Here is a 17,100-nt window from a genome sequence, read left to right on the forward strand (position 1 = left end):
GGGCCGGGTCTATTTACTTCCTCCTTGTAGTGGTGGTGGTGGTGGTAGGGAGGGGAGCCTGCTCAGCCCGCTAAAGCCTGGTACATAAAGGAGTGGTTTTGTGAGGATTATGAAACGAAACGCAACCGAAGTCTAACGCGTCCGGGACGATCAAACTCGCAGCGAACACCGCGACAAACGTCACGAGGTACCTGTATGGATCTACTACTGTCCAATACCTTACGACTACAACGTACGCCCGGGCATTGCGGTGTACTATAAGTCCGTGGGTGCAAGAGAGAGAAGTGAGGAAATTGTTGGGCTTGAGGTCGTTTCAATACTTGACCTCCCATGTAGCAGTTTAGTTCGAGGAGGAAGAAGAGGAGGCGAAGGGGGAGAATGAGGAGGAGGATGAGGAGGTAGTGGTGGTACGTCAGCAGCGAGGATGAAAAGGTAAAATATTCTCCTACTGTACTACTTTGACATGAGCTGCTGGAGCTTGTGACCTTTTACAAGGGTTGCGCGTTTCCAACAGCGCTGGCTCTGCGACAACGACATCCCCAACAGCCTTCGAGGCACGCGAGAACGCAATCACACTGCCCATCTCCAAATTCTCCATGGAGCACAATCTCCATCCGAATAATTAGTTGAAAAGCCTCATCTCCATCATTGGGCCTGCGCCTCTCGATTTGCGCACATTTTTGGTATTATTGGGATACCTACCTATCCGACCCGATCACTCTGAGCACTCTCTCATTCACTCACTCGCTCACTCCCTGTGACGCGCCCGTTTTGCACAGTGCACAAAGCTTTTTGCAAAAACGCCCAACGAGTGCTGTGCTGTGCTAGTCTGTCTACCTCACTCATGCTGCCTGACTGTGTCAGCTTGTGATGCCACTGCGAGAACAGCTTCCTCTCCCCAGCAGCATTCCTCCTCCTCCTCCTCTTCATCCAGCAGGAGCCATATCACCACACAATTCCTCCACGCCGTTAATTTCCGAGCGCCAACGAGAAGACCAGCGGGACGTCGAAGCCACGCCCACGGCATTGGTAGGAGGCGACAGTGACGGAAAGAGTCTGAAAAGGCGGCTGCTTGATCGTGCGCGTAGGAAGCAGGACGACGACGACGACAACAACAACAACCACAATATCAACAACATGCAAACACAAATGGAGGCAGCCAACACGGCCGCTTTCGAGACGGCTGCTAGTGCGGCCGATGTTCACACTACAGCGCCATTGGGACAGCAGAAGGTGGTAGACGCTTCCACCAAGCCGCGAGCACAGCGGACTCCAGTCTCTCCCTCGCGACTACCCTACCATTCCACCCTCTCCGCATCACCCTCACGCTTGCGATCCACCTCGCCCCGACTGCATAGCCCAGCGTCTTCGGAAATCTTCGAACGCAATGTGCAGGAGCCCATACCGATATCTACGCTGGGCAGCGAGCTCACCGACGCGCATATCCCCGCGCATGTCATGACAGAAGACGACATCCCCCCCGCGCTCGATGCCTCGGCCGAAGCCATCACGAGCAAGTCATTGAATCCCGATCAAGTCGAGATCGTGATGTCGACTGCGCACCAGCCGGCCGCAGCGAGCGTGCTGGAAGGCAGTCTTGCGGACTTGAGCTCCCTCCACTCTCAAGTGCGACATGATGCTTCTCTCGATTCCGAGACCGCTTCGAGCCTGCATGCATCCAGTATACTGCCGAGCCTCGACGACGACGTTGCAAGCAATTATGGCCAACTCGATCCCACCGACGTTCGCCGCTTGAGCTTCATCTCCTTCAAAGACATTGTTCATAGCGAACACCAACAGCAGCAGTACATGGCTGGCTCCGGGTTGGGAGAGGTTGGAAGCCGGGATTCTCTTCACATTGGTGGCCACTCATTCAGCAGCTCCATCAACGAGCGTGCGGCATCTCCCTTACGATCGCCTCGATCTCCCACGTCTTCGCACAGTCAGACGGTTGCATCGGGCGGTCTCGCAACTCCGCCACCCGGAGGAAACGTTGTCAATCCGTCACTCGAGCAGTCTCCGGTCAGATTCGGGAGTCCCGGAAGCCTGCATGGGGCTGGACATGGGGAATTGACCATCGAGACGATGCGACAGACGATCCGAAAGACTGCAAGTGGTGACCTGAGTAGTGTCAGACAGAGAGAGGGCAGTGATGGCCACAGAGGAGCGGGGATGAGTCCTGTGAGTGACGAGATTGATCTGATAAGACAGGCACAAAGCAGGAGTCGGGCGAATTCATAGCACGTGCCTGGGTACGGTATTGCGAGATTGCAAGGAAAGAGTGAATGGGACCACTGGCTGGCGCAATGCCCCGGCTGACATGATTGATGAGAGTGCTGGGAGAATGAACCGTGCTGAAGACATTTTCTTCTTCTTCTTCATCTTCTTCTTCTCCTTCTTCTTCTTTTTGGCGCAGGCTGTTTCTTTTTTCATTTCCCGCTTCGGATGGATATTCTTTTTCCAGCCAATAGTAAGGTACCTTAGATTCCCAACCTCGTCCGCAAGTCTGCTCATATCTTGGGATCTCAAGCCTCATGCTTCTCTCTCTCTCTCTCTCTCTCTCTCTCTTTCCAGCCTGAAAAGTGGTAAGGTAAGGTAAGGCAAGGTAAGGTAATGAAAGGAAGTTTCTTTAACCTTGTCATTTCCTGGCTATCAGACTATAACATCATATTATTAGTCTTTATAGACGATGATATTACCAGGTACCTACCCACAAACCTCAGTATCACTCTTTTTTACTTTTCCTTTTTGTCTAGACGCGTTTAACGAGACGAAACGAAACGATATGAGACGAAACAAGACACGTGGGGAGAGGGAAGGGGGAAATGGATGGATGATGAATGATTGAATGATGATGAGAACCCAGAACCACGGATCAAGAACTTACAGGTATACATAAGGTATGTAGTAGGTAGGAGACTAAAGATGCATGTCCGTTTTCCTTTTTCTATTCCCAAGGAACAGGACAGTATGAAACTCGCTCGAGCCGCGTGAAGCGCGGCTAACTACCTGGTATACAGTACGTGGAATCTGTAGACCCTACATACAGGTATTAACTTACTATGTCTCGGCTCTTGAGTCAAATTGGGAGGGGGTTTGGTTTAGGATAGGATAGGATAGGATAGGATAGGATAGGATAGGATGGGGTTACGGGGATAGGGACGGGGATGGGTATAGGGGAGAGACACATAGGTATCTCATCTGAGTTACCAAGACTCGCCTATAGCCAAGGGGGAGTTTTGGAGATGGTACCTGTTTGTCTTCATCATACAACGGCAATTCGTCAGGTCAGGTATATACGAAATGCGAGGGAGGTAGGTAAAGAGGATACCTCCTAAGGTTCGGTAGATAAGGTAAGGGTTGTCTCTGTTACGATCCACGGCAGTTCAGAACTTCAGGTACGATATGTAAGGTACATAATCTTACTAGGTAGGTACCTTTCTTCTTCTTAGTGCTGATGATGAGCCGTGATGCTTTATCTAGGACTCAGGTATGTCAGGTACCTTAGGTACTGTACTACTAGGAGATTGCAGGTAGTTAGGTTACTTACCTACTTACCTCTAGGCTCTACATAGGTACAGACAGGTAGTGATTGATTATTGTCAATTTGTGTACTGTTGTTACTCGGTAACTCCTTTATCATCAGGCTTTATGTATCTTAAATACATTCCCTACTGACTAACCAAGAGGCCGTAGGAGGTAAGCCTAATGGACTGAATGACTCGTTTAGCACATACAGCATAAGCTAAGCCGTTCTTTACCTCCTAGTCCATATCCACAGTCGATTCCTTTAGGCTTTACAAAACATCAAAGAAACTGTCCTGTGCCGGTCTTCCCTCCGCGTTTCTTCATGATCACCCCAGGCATTGGTAGGAGATATATTGGCCATACACAATCTTTTCGTTACAGTGATCGAACACGTACATACTGCATGGGGGGGATGGGGGGTTTCTGTTTTCAAATATAGCAGGTCGTTAGAATGACAACGTTGTATTCCAATGAGAGAGATACATCCATACAGGTACATGTACCTCCACGTGATGTAGATGAAATCGGCGCCTCTAATGACATCACAGAAAGTCAATCTCTCTCTCCATCTCTCTCTACGTGTATCTCCCTTCCCCCCCCCCATCCAAAAAGAGTCCAACAAGGAGCTTCCAAACTGAAACGATGCCCAGCGCTGGCGTGCTGACGTGCTGAAGTGCTGACGTGCTGACATTATTATTATTATCATCATCATCATCATCATTGATTACTGACATGATGATTGGATAGTTTGGACTCGGCCTGGCTTGGAGCTTCTTCTTCTTCTCCTTCTTCACGGACTGGAGGACCGGACTGGGATAAGTACCTCCGCGTGGTACAGATTCCAGGCACGCACGTCGAACTCCCATTGTTCTTCGTTTCCAGGTTGTGAGAAGACGGTTGAAGGTGAAAAAGATCGTTCCTCCTAGGAGGTAGCGTAGCGTAGGAGGTATCCTTTCCGTCCCTATTCTACCTACCTAGGTACACTACCCTCCTCTCTCCTGTACAAGTGTACATTGTAGTACAAGATTTTTACTTTTGGTGATGGATGACAAGCTTCAACAATATTTCTACCTACTACCTTAGTGGCGATCGGCTTGGATGGGGAGGGAGACGACAAGCCCCCAAGCCCCATGCCCGCCCAGAGTGAGGTCAGAGTGTGTGTGGCTGATGATTGGGTTGGGCTCCCATACAAACCTTTCCCTCCTTAGTTGCATCTTGTGGACTTGGCCCATGTGGGACCGCGATATTGATTGTCGTTCTTCTTCTTCTTCTTCTTCTTCTGCTTCTTCTGCCTCTTCTTCTGCCAATCTGCTTCTACGTCTTCCTCTTCTGCTTCGGCTTCTTCTTCGCTTCTTCGCTTCTTCGCTTCTTCTTCTTCTTCTGCTCTAGGGCCGGCAGGGCTCTTCGAGTACATGTAGCGCACGGGCGTCTGCAGCAGGCTGGTGCGGGTAGGTAGTTGTCGCGCATTTGTCTTGGACGGTTCTTTCGTTGGGCTGTAATCAAAGTCGCTAGGTCACGTAGGTCACGTAGTTAGGTAGGTAGGTACCTTCGTAGTAGTTGGATGTGACTGAGCAATGCCGTTTCAAATGATCGTCCCGTTAGCCCCACGCCTGGTGAGGACAATGGCTGCAAGGCTGCGTGGCGGCGACGGTTGATCACCTCTCTGCTCTCTACTCCAGTCCAGGTACATGTACTTACTTGTATTGCCAACCACGACTCGGTGAAGGTGTCACGGTCCGTCCTGTCACTCTGCCCGTTTTGCTCTGTCTGTCGTGGAGAAAAAAACAGACCCGTGGAGTGCAGTGCAGTGCAGTACCTACATACAATACCTTCCATTTTACAGTACCTTCCTCTACCGATTACACCGCTCCGCTTTCGTTACACAGTCCATTATCATTGAGAGTAGTGGACACCCTCCCCCCCTCCCCCCATCACACTTACTGCTGCTGCTGTTCCTGCTGCCGCCGGCACACCGCGCCTTACCTCGCCTCGCCGCCTATACCCGCCCCGTGCGACATGCGAAAAACAGTCGACGAAAGCCGCTGCTGGAGTGTTCGAGCCTCAGGACGTCGAAGCAGTCAAAGGCCGCAGCAGAAGACACAGACGGCGCCCACATTCATTCCTTCATCATGAGTGATAAGGCGTCTCGGCGACGGAGTGGGGCGTGGAGTTCTGATGTGTTGGAGCAGGACAAGCCGCGCAGCAAGAATCGCTGGGGTAAGGAGAAGTACAGGACGATCAAGGATGCAGACAGACCGCCCAAGTCTCCCATGTCCACCAGCAGTACGCAAACAGAGGCTAAGCCCACCACCACTACCACCACCACCACCTCCTCCTCCTCCGCTGCCGCCGCCACTACCTCCTCCACCGGCACGGGCACCACCAACACCAGCACCACCACCAGTAGGGCCGTCAGTAGACGGCCCTCAATGGGTCTGCGTCAAGGTAGCACTGCAGTCAACAGCAGTGGAACGCAGACCATTCGGGCGGTAACACCCGAAAACGAGCACACGGGAAGGGACGTGTCAATGGACCACAATGACCACAATGACCGGAATGGCAACGGCAATCTCCCTGTCAACACCATGAACTCGACGAATTTCGAGCAGGTTTTCATCCCGCACACGACAACCACTATTGTGGGCGGGGCAGCAGCGCGCGACAGCCCGGGTGCCTCATCGAGCAGAAGCAGACGCCGCGGCGATCGCGACCGCGACCGCGACAGGGACCCAGATCACAGCCACACCATCAGTCCGGCCAGCAGCAGGAACGGCAGTGTCAACATCTCCAGTACCTCCTTTCTCGCACGTAGCGGCAGCGGCAGCAAGAGCAATGGACAGCGCACACAGGGCATCATGGCAGAAAGTGATACGTTTCAGCGTCCGCGCACGAGCACCAGCGCGAGCGAAGAGCAGCGTCGAAGAGGCTATGGAGACTCGTCGCTCAATGCGAAGATTAAGCAACGGGTCGGCAGCGTGCAGTCGCCATCATCGCCCATAGGTGGAGCGGAGTATCTGGCGTCGGTGCCAGCGCCGACAGAGCCTCTCACAGCACCCTCTGTTTCATCGCTCGGCTCGCCTGTGGGATCGCCTTCCCACACACCGCATGGCCACCGCTCCATCTCACCCGTCTCCACCAGCACGGCCGACTCGATAACATCGGCTCTCCCCAGTGCGAATGTGAGGCGCATTCTCCATTTGGCCAAAACCTTGAATGGCAGAATGAGTGGCAACGTCATCTTTCGTCGCGGTCATGGAAATCCATGGAGTCAAAGCTATTGCTACATTCACGAAGAAAGTGGCAGCCTGATGTATGAATCGAGAGGCAGCGAGGGCGCTCACAAGACGCTGATCCCGGAACTGCGAGGCTCATCTGTGAGATCGAATCTGGATGGAGACATGCCTTACCTCGAGGTGACATTTTTAGACCGACCAGACGAAGTTCATATCAAGCTGCAGACACAATCTGACTTCGATGCTTGGTATGCGGCTCTATTGCACTGGACACCCAGAGACTCGAGTTCCGTCAGTAGTAATGAGACTCGTCCGAATGCAGACAGCACCAGGTCATCGACTATATCCGAACACACCAAGCGAAGAGCTTCTGTGAACAACCCTGTCAGTCCCACGACAAGAGATCGTGCTGCTAGCAACAGGAGTCACAGGAGCGATCGCCGGAAATCCGTCATAACCGCCCAGCCCAAGGAGAACCCTGTCATCAAGATTGGTAAGATGATTTACTGGGATACCAACATCGGACATAACAGCTCGAGCGCCTCTGGGCTTGGACAACCATCGTCGAGCAGGCCGAAATCCAATAGGATGCAAAGTGTGGGCTCGCGCAGATGGAGACGTATCAGTGGGCAACTGCGCGAGAACGGTGAGCTGAAGCTCCACTCCGACGCAGACAACTCTTTGATCTCGGTGGTACAGCTGAGTCAATTGAGTCGGTGCGCCATACAGCGACTGGACTCGAGTGTTCTGGAGAACGAATTCTGCATTGCCATATACCCACAGTATACGGCAAGCTACACCAACACACAGCCAGGATTCATTCGACCCATCTTCTTGAGCTTGGAGAACCGCGTGCTGTACGAAGTGTGGTTCGTACTGTTACGTGCCTTCACGATGCCTTCCATATATGGACCACGCATCGATGCAGAGCACGAAACGGGCAACCAAGGCTCCAACCGAGACCTCGAAAGCATGATAGCAACAAGTACGACTTATACCTTCCGGATGGAACGGAGCCTGAGCGTCAGGGTTGTCGAAGCTAAAATGCAGTCTCCCAATGCTGGCGAATCCAGTTCGGGTCTTGGCAGTGGCTTCAGCAGACAACAGGCCCATGGGCATGGTTACTATGCAGAAGTACTCCTGGACAACGAGACCAGAGGCAAGACGGTCGTCAAATACGAGGGTCTGAATCCATTGTGGGGTGAGAGTTTCGAATTCCAGGATCTGCCACCCGTACTCAACAATGCGAGCGTGATTATCAAAAGGCGGCCGCCTGAGCATGAGCATTCCAAACAGGACAGCAAACACAAAACGCACGACACATACGGCGAAGAGCAAGGCGGCTTCACGAGTCTGGCATATGACCACAACTGCGGCAAGGTGGAAATTCAGATGGAGGAGCTCGAGCCGGAGAAGGAAGTGGAGAAGTGGTGGCCAGTGACGAACATGCATGGACAGCATGTGGGCGAAGTATTGATCAAAGTTCGTGCGGACGAAGGCATCATTCTCATGGCGCGCGACTATCAGCAGCTGAGTGAGTTGTTGCACCGGTTCTCGAATGGCTTAACGCTACAGATCGCCCAGATGATACCCAGCGAGTTGAAGAGGCTCAGCGACAGCCTGCTCAGCATATTCCAGGTATCGGGAAAGGCTGGTGATTGGATCATGGCATTGGTGGAAGAGGAGATTGATGGCAGTCACAAGGAGACGCCCATCACGAAATTGAGGTACAGCAGACGTGTGGGCTCCGAAAGCAGCGGCGACCCGCTTGGAACTGGAGCTCCCAACAGTGATCGCGAGCTGGTCGTGCGCGATCTTAACAAGAACGCCACTCTCGAAGCAAACTTACTGTTCAGAGGCAATACGCTGCTGACTAAGAGCTTAGATACTCACATGCGACGCGTGGGCAACGAGTATCTGCAGGGCTCACTCGCTGCCAAGCTCCAGGAGATCAATGATAAGGATTTGGACTGTGAAGTGGACCCGAACCGTGTTGGCTCACCTCAGGATGTGGACCGCAACTGGAGGAGGCTGTTACTCTTCACACAAGAAGTCTGGAAAGGTATCGTGGCGCACCGACACAGGTGTCCGATCGAGCTCAGGGTGATATTCCGACACATTCGCGCGTGCGCAGAAGATCGGTACGGAGACTTCTTGCGGACCGTCAGCTACAGCAGCGTCTCCGGATTCTTGTTCCTCCGCTTCTTCTGCCCTGCTGTGCTCAACCCCAAGCTGTTTGGACTTCTTACTGGTGAGTGGAGGATCATGCCGCCATGGCGTCGCAGTCAAGCTAACATTCGTGCAGATGACACCAAGCCTCGAGCACGCCGCGCGTTCACTCTGATTGCGAAGTCGCTGCAGACCATGGCGAATATGGCCTCCTTCGGCACCAAGGAGCCGTGGATGGAGCCCATGAACGCGTTTCTGGTTCAGCATCGCGAGGGCTTCAAGACCTTCATTGACGATATTTGCCATGTGCCGACGCCGATTTCAGGCAGTAGCTTTCCCAATTCCGGAGCGTCGCCAACCTGGCCATCCGACATCGTGAGCACCGAACGACATCTGAGCTACACCACACCCATGACAATCATGCAACGACTGCCACCCAGTAGTCGAGAAGGCTTCCCGAGCTTGCCGTATCTCATTGATCAAGCCAGGTCTTTTGCGGACCTGATCCACCTCTGGCTGGAAGCACTGGCGGCACTATCAAGCAGCCATGATTCAGCGGCATTGCCAGGAAAGACACATAGCGACATTGTCAACGCAATCAATGCCTCGGGGGGCGATCTCCGGGAGTTTCACGAGCTCTGCGAAGAGCTGAATGCCCGGACACAAGAATGCCTCAATCGCGCCGAGCGCGCCGAGCGACCTGATAGTCCCGGCAGTTTCCAGTGGGAGGATGTGATCAACCAGCTGCAGAAATCTCACGTGCGAGGTCAGCCAGCCAAACCAGGCCAGGACCCCTTCGACGTGGTGGCAGAGAGGATTGCTACTGATCCATCGATACTGCCAGACGATGCCAACCCAGCAATCGAAGCTACACTTGCACAACTTCGGGGCGAGCCTGCTTCCGAGGCCGTGTCGGATGACGATCTGACGAAGAGTGCATATGGCGAGCGCTACATCCCCTCTGCTGAAGCGGCTGTACCCGGCATGTCCCGATCGCAAAGTGAATACACTGTGCGACCCGGATCGCACAGCCTGGACGGCAGTACAGTGGGTGGCAGCACTTTTTCGGGCGGGATGAAACGCGATTATCCGCAGAGCATCGGCTCCCCCCATGCATCTGTCAGTGCAAGCATGAGCAGCGCGTCCGGAATTTCGACTGCTGTGACCAGCGATACCGAGCGCCAGATGACAACCGCTCTGCCATGTTACCAGAGGGAAATTAGCCATCGGGAACGACGAGAGGCTGCCAAATTATTGATCCGGTCCCAGGTGGAAGCGGATCGAGTTCGAGACAAGGAGAAGAAAGAACGGAAGACGAACAAGCTGATTCCTCCTGGATTACGAAAGAAGAAGGATAAGGATGTGCCATCACGAAGCGCTACCAGCACGCCATTGGAAGGGCAGTGGAAAGAAAATGGCGTGATTTGATGACTGGGTTGTGACACATTGGAATATGAGCGAGCATTGCGTTGTTGTGTCGTGAAAAGCACGAACTGAGATACCTATTTTTTGTTGTCATGTATCTTTTGGAGAGGAGAAGGAGGAGGCAGGGAATTTCGGCTGAATTTCATGGTGTGGTAACGTGTGATCAGGAAGATCCGATCGTGACGAAGGGGCGGTGGGAACAGACATTATCAAGCAGCTGAGAAATAGACGGAGTGGTTCCCTGTTGTCGTGGCCGACCAGATATCTGTCAGATTCTGTCCGCAGAAAGCCAGCGGTAGCATCGATATAGGAAGAGCAGTTTTGCTGGAATACTACGACCTCGTGTCCATTGGTGAACCGCGCGCGTATGCATCTTTCACCTTTGGAGAAGTCCAGTAATGGTAATCAATGCCTCCCCCCATTCCGCTCAGCGGCTCCGGTACCTAGGTACCACTCCTACTACTACACCATATACGTACATCCCTACCTACTGGTCCTACTCCTAACGAATGCTCTTGCGCCCCCTTTTTTTATTTTTGTAAAGTCTAATTAAATTCCCAGGGAGATCATGCATTTGTTGGTTGCAAGCTCAGAATAGTAGGACAAAGAGTGAACTAATAGGGGCCGCCAGCTGGCAATACTAGGTATCTAGTAAGGTACCTACCTACTGTGCCTACCAGGTACCTTGAGCCTTTAGGTATCTACATACGGGCCCTGCGCGGATGCCGGAAGCGTGCCATATCGCTGGGAATAATGGAACCAACAACATTGCACAGATTGCTAATTTGAGACCGATGGGGACGGAAAGAGCCATGGTATCAATGGACAAACTCAATCGCGGCGATAAACAGTCACTCGAGTGGAGACATAGTATGTTCGACATTGGCAAAACGAGGACGCGCATGGTCGTAACTATTTTCATTATTTCGTCTAGGAGGTAGTCTATCGCTCATTTTGTCTGTCGTATTGACGTTACGCTTGAACGCTCGTCAATTGCATGTCCCGGGTTCTCTCAGCCGACATGCTGTTGCCTGAGAGCCAAATGCACCCAGTGCGTATGGCGTCAGTACAGGCGTGATTGCTGTGTGCTGCTGGAAAGAGGGGAACATCTACGCGAAGGCTTTGCTGAAGGCTTTGCGCTCCTTGGCCTTGCGGTCAGCAGCCGCCTTCTTGACAGCTACCAGTTCATTCTTGATGGCCTGGTCGTCAGGCGCCAGCTGTGCTGCTTCTTCGAGGAACTGTTGAGCGCCCTCTTCATCCTTGCATGCCTTTAATGCCACGCCCTTCCGGAAGAGTGTCTTGGCCTTTTCTGAATCCGAGATTGGCACCACGACTGCGGCCTTGTCTGCAGATTCGTACGATGCTCTATATCTCCCCAGTTTAAATGACATCAACGAACTATTGGTGTGTAGCGAAATCTTCAACTTCGCTAGTTGTGAACCGAGCTCGGGTGGATCGTTATCGAGGGGCGCTGGGTACTCGTGCAGGTACTTGAGAGCCTTCTCATATTTTGATAATGCCAATTCGAGTTCACCGCTCTTGAATGCCTTGTTTCCCATCTCCTTCAAGTCTGTCACAATCTTCACGATCTCTGTCCCATTCCAGTCCTCGCCTTCTTTGGGCTGGTCTGCTGGGTAGTCCTCGTAGGTATCACCAGTGCTGTCTGGGGCCTTTCGTGTGAGCTCATCGACGTTCGTACCCTCTGGCAGCTCACCACAGTCGTCAATATTGACTGCGTTCTCGGGCTTGTCGTTCGGTCCCACAGGAGTCTCCTCGACAGCACGAACAACGCTCTTGCCTGCAATGACCTCTCCGAACACGACGTGCTTTCCATCCAAGTGCGGCGTTGGCACAGTCGTCACGAAGAACTGGCTGCCATTGGTGCCCGGTCCAGCATTCGCCATGCTCAGCAGGAATGGCTTCTCGTGCTTGAGCTGGAAGTTCTCGTCGTCAAACTTCTCGCCATAGATACTCTCGCCTCCCGTTCCATTATGAGCAGTGAAGTCACCACCTTGAATCATGAAGCTCTTGATGACACGATGAAAGCCCGAGCCTTTGTAATGAAGCGGAGCTTGAGACTTTGCACTTTTGCCCTTTTCGCCTGTGCACAGCGCACGGAAATTCTCGGCAGTCTTGGGCACAATATCGTTGTATAGTTCGAAGACGACCTTGCCAGCGGGCTTACCGCCAATTGAGATGTCAAAGAAGACCTTGGGACGTGGAGCCATGGTGGGTAGTGGTGGTGGTGGATGCAGATGAGGCAGTTTTGTGGGGTGGGAGTGGGAGTGGGCTGGTGATTCGGTCGGGGAGCAAAGGTGGGGAGTTGAAGAAAGCGGTCTTGCTGGTCGGAGGAAAGCAGAATCGTCTACGTGTTTTTTATACAAGAAGTAAAAATTCCGTGCAATGGAAGAAGCTGCAGCCCGACAGCTGTTTCTGGAACGTTCGTAGGTAAAAGGGCCCAACCTTGGCAATGGTGGGGTTCGTTCCTGCGTTCCTGCGCTAGTCCGAGGTGCTACTGTATAGACCCTCGTACCTCGTAGTGCACTTGGGTGCATGTGACAGCGCGAACGGACACTTCAGAGCTCCATCACGATGGAAAAGGGGGGAGAATGACTGATCTCAGCAATTCGCTGATTCATCTATTCTAGGCCAACTCAAGTGCACACACACACTACTATCCGAACCAAAACTTTCAGGTCGTCGTCGTAATCATCATCATCGATCTTCAATTCTCTATCGCCTAGGAGGTGTTGCCATCTTCGCTTCCTCCATGTTTGTCTAGGCGGAGCCGGCGTGAGCGTGCTTCGACGGAGCTGGGTGATGCTCGACCGGACCGCTTCCATTCGCATGGTAGGTTGGGTCCTTGTGGAGAATCTCGACTGCGTCGTCGTCAGAAGCCTCGGTCATCTTCTTGAAAGTGTCCCAGTTGGTGACGGCACCGAGGGCACGCTTCATGTGGGCATTCACAATCTGAAGACCATAAACGTAGGATGCATTGACCCAGCCGAAGCCTTCAGTCGCCACACCCTTGAAGTCACCACCTTGATTGCCGTACTCTGCAGCGACCTTGTGCGGATCAATCGGCCGTGTCACGTCGTACTTTTCCACCACAACACCGTTGAAGTCGACGAATGCCTTCGTAACCATGTAGATCCAGCGATACGCAAGTCTCTGTGCTTCTTCCTCGAAGCCATACCGCAGGAAACCCGTCCATGCTAGGATCTGTTGTGGAGCCCAGCCGAATGGGTAATCCCACTGGCGATTGGGCCGGTGCACACCGACGGGACCGCGGCTCTCTTCAGTACCAGACACAAGACCGCCGTGAACTTCAAACTTGGGAAGAGCTTTGGTGACCATCACAGCTGCCTGCCTAGGGGTTGCCGCGCCTGCCCACATGGCCCAGAATGTGGTAGCACTTTCATAACCAGTCTGCTTCTTCTTCACAGTATTGTAGTCGAAGAACATCCCCTTGTCCTCGTCCCACATCAGGTCATTCATGATCTTGCGTCGCTTCTTGGCTCGTCGATCCCAGGTTGACGAAGTTTCCAACTCTGCCTGACCGGGCGCGCGCCATTCCTTGGGGATAACGAGCTTATCGCCGAAGAAGGCACGAATCGTACGTGCAATATCGACTTCGTACTTGTACAAACAAGAATTGGTGTCGACGGTCGCGAGATGAGCGGCTACCTTTTCCAAGCGGTACGAGGTATCGTGTCCAGACTCTCGAACAGCACGATCGTGGAGAAAGTACTCGTCAAGTTCTGGTTCGAAGACATGGCCGTAGTTATATGCATGCACAAACTCCTTGAACGTCATCTTGTGTTTGTCGGCATATGGCTGGAGCACGTGCACGAAGTGAGAAGCCTCTGTCTCTGGCGGCACGCCGAGGCCTCCTGGAACATAACGCGATAGTCCGGACTCGGGGTCATAGCGGGGTGGCGACATCCACGTGGCGTAGTAGTCCTTGATCGCCGCCAGGATAGCGGCGCGAAGGAATTCAAGGCTGTCTGGCTCGTGCTTGATGCGCTCGTAGACACGAAGCGCCATATCGGTGAGGAAGGGAGGTTGCGAGCGGCGCAGGTAGTACGATCGATTGGCATTCAAGATCTTGCCGTAGTGTCGAATGCAAAAGCAAAAGTGCCTCACCATGGCTTTACAGAGATCCTCGCGATCGTTGATGAGCAGACCCAGAGTCTCCATGTAGCTATCCCATCCATACAACTCGTTGAAACGGCCACCAGGTACCACGAACGGCAGTCCCTTGAAGTCTGGCTCCCCTTCGGGAGTGTCTGCGACGCGTTCCATCTCGATTGCGAGCAGACCAGGAGCCTCATTCAAGTCACGAACATATTCATCATCATCAGGACCACCCTCCTTCAGCCATTGAACGTCGAGACGCATCTCAGGGTGTTGCCGGGCAATGCGAGTGTAGTAGGCGTGTTGCTCAGGTGCGCCGAGCGGGATGTATATGCGTGGGCGTGGGTCTGATGTCCAGTCCTTGGGGTCACGGGCTACGGCAGAAATGTTGGATCCATCAATACTTCTGGTGAGATTTGGCCAAAACTGGTCCCTGATGAGACGAGAAAGTCGGTTGACAGGGTTCTCGTTCAGACGTGCCTCATCGAGTACGATCTGCTTGCGGCCATACTTTTTGGCCAGTGTCATCTCTTGCAGCAAATTGCTGAGCATGTATGTGCCGCGCACATCAAAGCGCTTGTATCCTCCCGAGGCTGCTGTGCCCAGCTCGATGGTCTTGGGACCCTTGTCGTCGATGGTAATCTGGACATTCCCATCGGAGTCCTCACGTGAGAGCAGTGTCTTCAGAGTGTCGTCGACGTTGATGAGATAGCGACGGGGGGCATTACCCATCAGATCATGACTGAGCCGTCTGGACGGTGCGCTGTAGTTTTCCGTGCCTACCTTATTGTGACCGGGGTCGACCTGGAGCTGTCAGCATCCATCATTGCTACTCAATGGCTCTATGAAGTCTCAACAGCACCAGTCGTGGGCGGGCCCGAAGCTGACAGATACGCGCGTTGACGCAGACTGGGCAAGTGCATTGCTTACAGCAGAGTATGTACGACTCTTCGCAACCTTTCTAGGGCCGTGGTCTGCGCCATAGTAGACATTGGAGGGAGCGTAGGGATCGAGATCGAGAGAGATATGCTCGTGATGTCCTTTCTCGTTATGGACGTTATTGTGCGGATCCTGCGTGGTGTGAATCGGCAAGGCAGATTTCTGCGAGCTCATGCTCCGCGACGACAACAAAGGTACGAATTGGAGGCGGGAGTTGTGCGTGCGAGAGAAGTTCGTGTAAGTAGGAGGGGCTCGAGTTTTGATGAGGTAGGCGGGTGGATAGCTATGATGCCGGTCAGCGGGCGCGCTCTCCTCGGCTTCATCATTGGTTGTGTTGTGGAACGCGAGCGGACGGACCTTGAGGTGACGGTGACGTTGACTTGAAAAGGTTTTCTCTGGCAAACAATGGGCGAGGTCAAAGAGGAGCTTGTGAAGCGATAACAGCGGTAGGGGAAGCAGAAGGCCCAAGACAACAGAAGGAAGATGGGCGATGGGCGATGGAAGATGGAAGATGACAGATGACAGAGAGAGAGTTGCAGACAACAGAAAGAGACGCTCGCCGACGACTCCTGCCTCTGCTTGCCTCTGCCTTTGCCTCTGCCTCTGCCTCCGCACGAGGATGAGGGCGAGGACGAGGACGAGCGGACGACACGATTGCAGTCAGGAGCTACCTACCTTACCTTATGTGCATACAGCACATGGATGACCCGAACATACACACCACACGTGCGCGCCAGGCAGGGCAAGATCAGTACTATGGGGAAGGATGAGATGCACAAGATACATGCAAGCACAAGTAGCAGTACCTCCTCGTTCTACTTCCCCTTTCCCAGCTACAATCAGAAGGACTGTGGCCTTCGATGGCTGCATGCGGCAGTTCCAACTTCCAGGTTGGTGCAGATCGGCTACATGTATCTTGGTTACATGTATCTTCGGTCGAGCTGCTAGCAGAAGACGGCATCGCGTACATGGTGGGTGGCACAACATCACAGCAGCTGGGACATGTACATCAAGTACCTCAGTTCTCCACCTGCAGTAGAATCTAGTATTCGAACACGCGACCTCCTGGTGCACTTCTTCACACTAACCTCGAGGCTGAACAGCGCTATCACATGTATCTGCTGTGCCACCTGTGGTAGCAGTGCAACGGTACCTCTTATGGACTGTACCATACCTAGGGCTTCGATGTAGGTAATGAGGTATACTTCATGTCTGTCACATGCTCACCACTCCACCTCTCCTCGGACCGCATTGCCTCGAGTAGCTATATTCCGCGTACGGAGATTGGAGGGGATATGTAGAGACGCAGCATGGCATGTCTCGACCTTGTCCCTGATGCCCCCCGTGACGAGGAAGCATTACAGTGCGCAAGTGCCGACGTCCATGTCTGAAGAGACCTAATGTACCTAAGGTATGTAAGGTTACCTAGGTAAGGTACCTACCTTAGGCATGTAGGTATGGTCAATCACAGACAAAGACGACGATGACTTCCAAGGGCCGCACTGCTTGCACACCTCAGATACCCGAATGTACGCGAGCTCCTCTTGCCTTACAGTAAGAATGTAGTATAACGCTAGGCCTCGGCTAGAACTCACTGGTGGAGCTGTCCGCTGGACAGCTCCGACGTGTCTTCCTAGGCCCTAGGATAACAATCCCCCGAACATCACTC

General features: G+C 53.1%; 4 protein-coding genes across 4 annotated transcripts; 2 read left to right on the plus strand and 2 right to left on the minus strand.

The window, feature by feature from the left end:
* The first annotated feature begins 565 nt into the window (after positions 1 to 565).
* SEPMUDRAFT_148352 (uncharacterized protein) lies at positions 566 to 2,567 on the plus strand. Its single transcript, XM_016904865.1, has one exon. It carries the CDS (start codon positions 871 to 873, stop codon positions 2,239 to 2,241), a length of 1,371 nt encoding a protein of 456 aa, XP_016762841.1. The 5' UTR covers positions 566 to 870; the 3' UTR covers positions 2,242 to 2,567.
* Positions 2,568 to 5,365: 2,798 nt separating this feature from the next.
* SEPMUDRAFT_148353 (uncharacterized protein) lies at positions 5,366 to 10,729 on the plus strand. Its single transcript, XM_016904866.1, has 2 exons — positions 5,366 to 9,012; positions 9,067 to 10,729. The coding sequence occupies exons 1-2, from the start codon at positions 5,658 to 5,660 to the stop codon at positions 10,356 to 10,358; spliced, it is 4,647 nt and encodes a 1,548-aa protein (XP_016762842.1). The 5' UTR covers positions 5,366 to 5,657; the 3' UTR covers positions 10,359 to 10,729.
* Positions 10,730 to 11,257: 528 nt separating this feature from the next.
* Positions 11,258 to 12,657, minus strand: SEPMUDRAFT_148354 (peptidyl-prolyl cis-trans isomerase 1). Its single transcript, XM_016904867.1, has one exon. It carries the CDS (start codon positions 12,581 to 12,583, stop codon positions 11,465 to 11,467), a length of 1,119 nt encoding a protein of 372 aa, XP_016762843.1. The 5' UTR covers positions 12,584 to 12,657; the 3' UTR covers positions 11,258 to 11,464.
* A 76-nt stretch (positions 12,658 to 12,733) lies between these two features.
* Positions 12,734 to 15,693, minus strand: SEPMUDRAFT_148355 (glycoside hydrolase family 37 protein). Its single transcript, XM_016904868.1, has 2 exons — positions 15,423 to 15,693; positions 12,734 to 15,296 (listed from the first exon to the last, which is right to left on the minus strand). The coding sequence occupies exons 1-2, from the start codon at positions 15,603 to 15,605 to the stop codon at positions 13,134 to 13,136; spliced, it is 2,346 nt and encodes a 781-aa protein (XP_016762844.1). The 5' UTR covers positions 15,606 to 15,693; the 3' UTR covers positions 12,734 to 13,133.
* Positions 15,694 to 17,100: the final 1,407 nt, after the last annotated feature.

This window comes from Sphaerulina musiva, assembly GCF_000320565.1.
Source record: "Sphaerulina musiva SO2202 unplaced genomic scaffold SEPMUscaffold_3, whole genome shotgun sequence".
Classification (NCBI taxonomy): Eukaryota; Fungi; Ascomycota; class Dothideomycetes; order Mycosphaerellales; family Mycosphaerellaceae; genus Sphaerulina; species Sphaerulina musiva.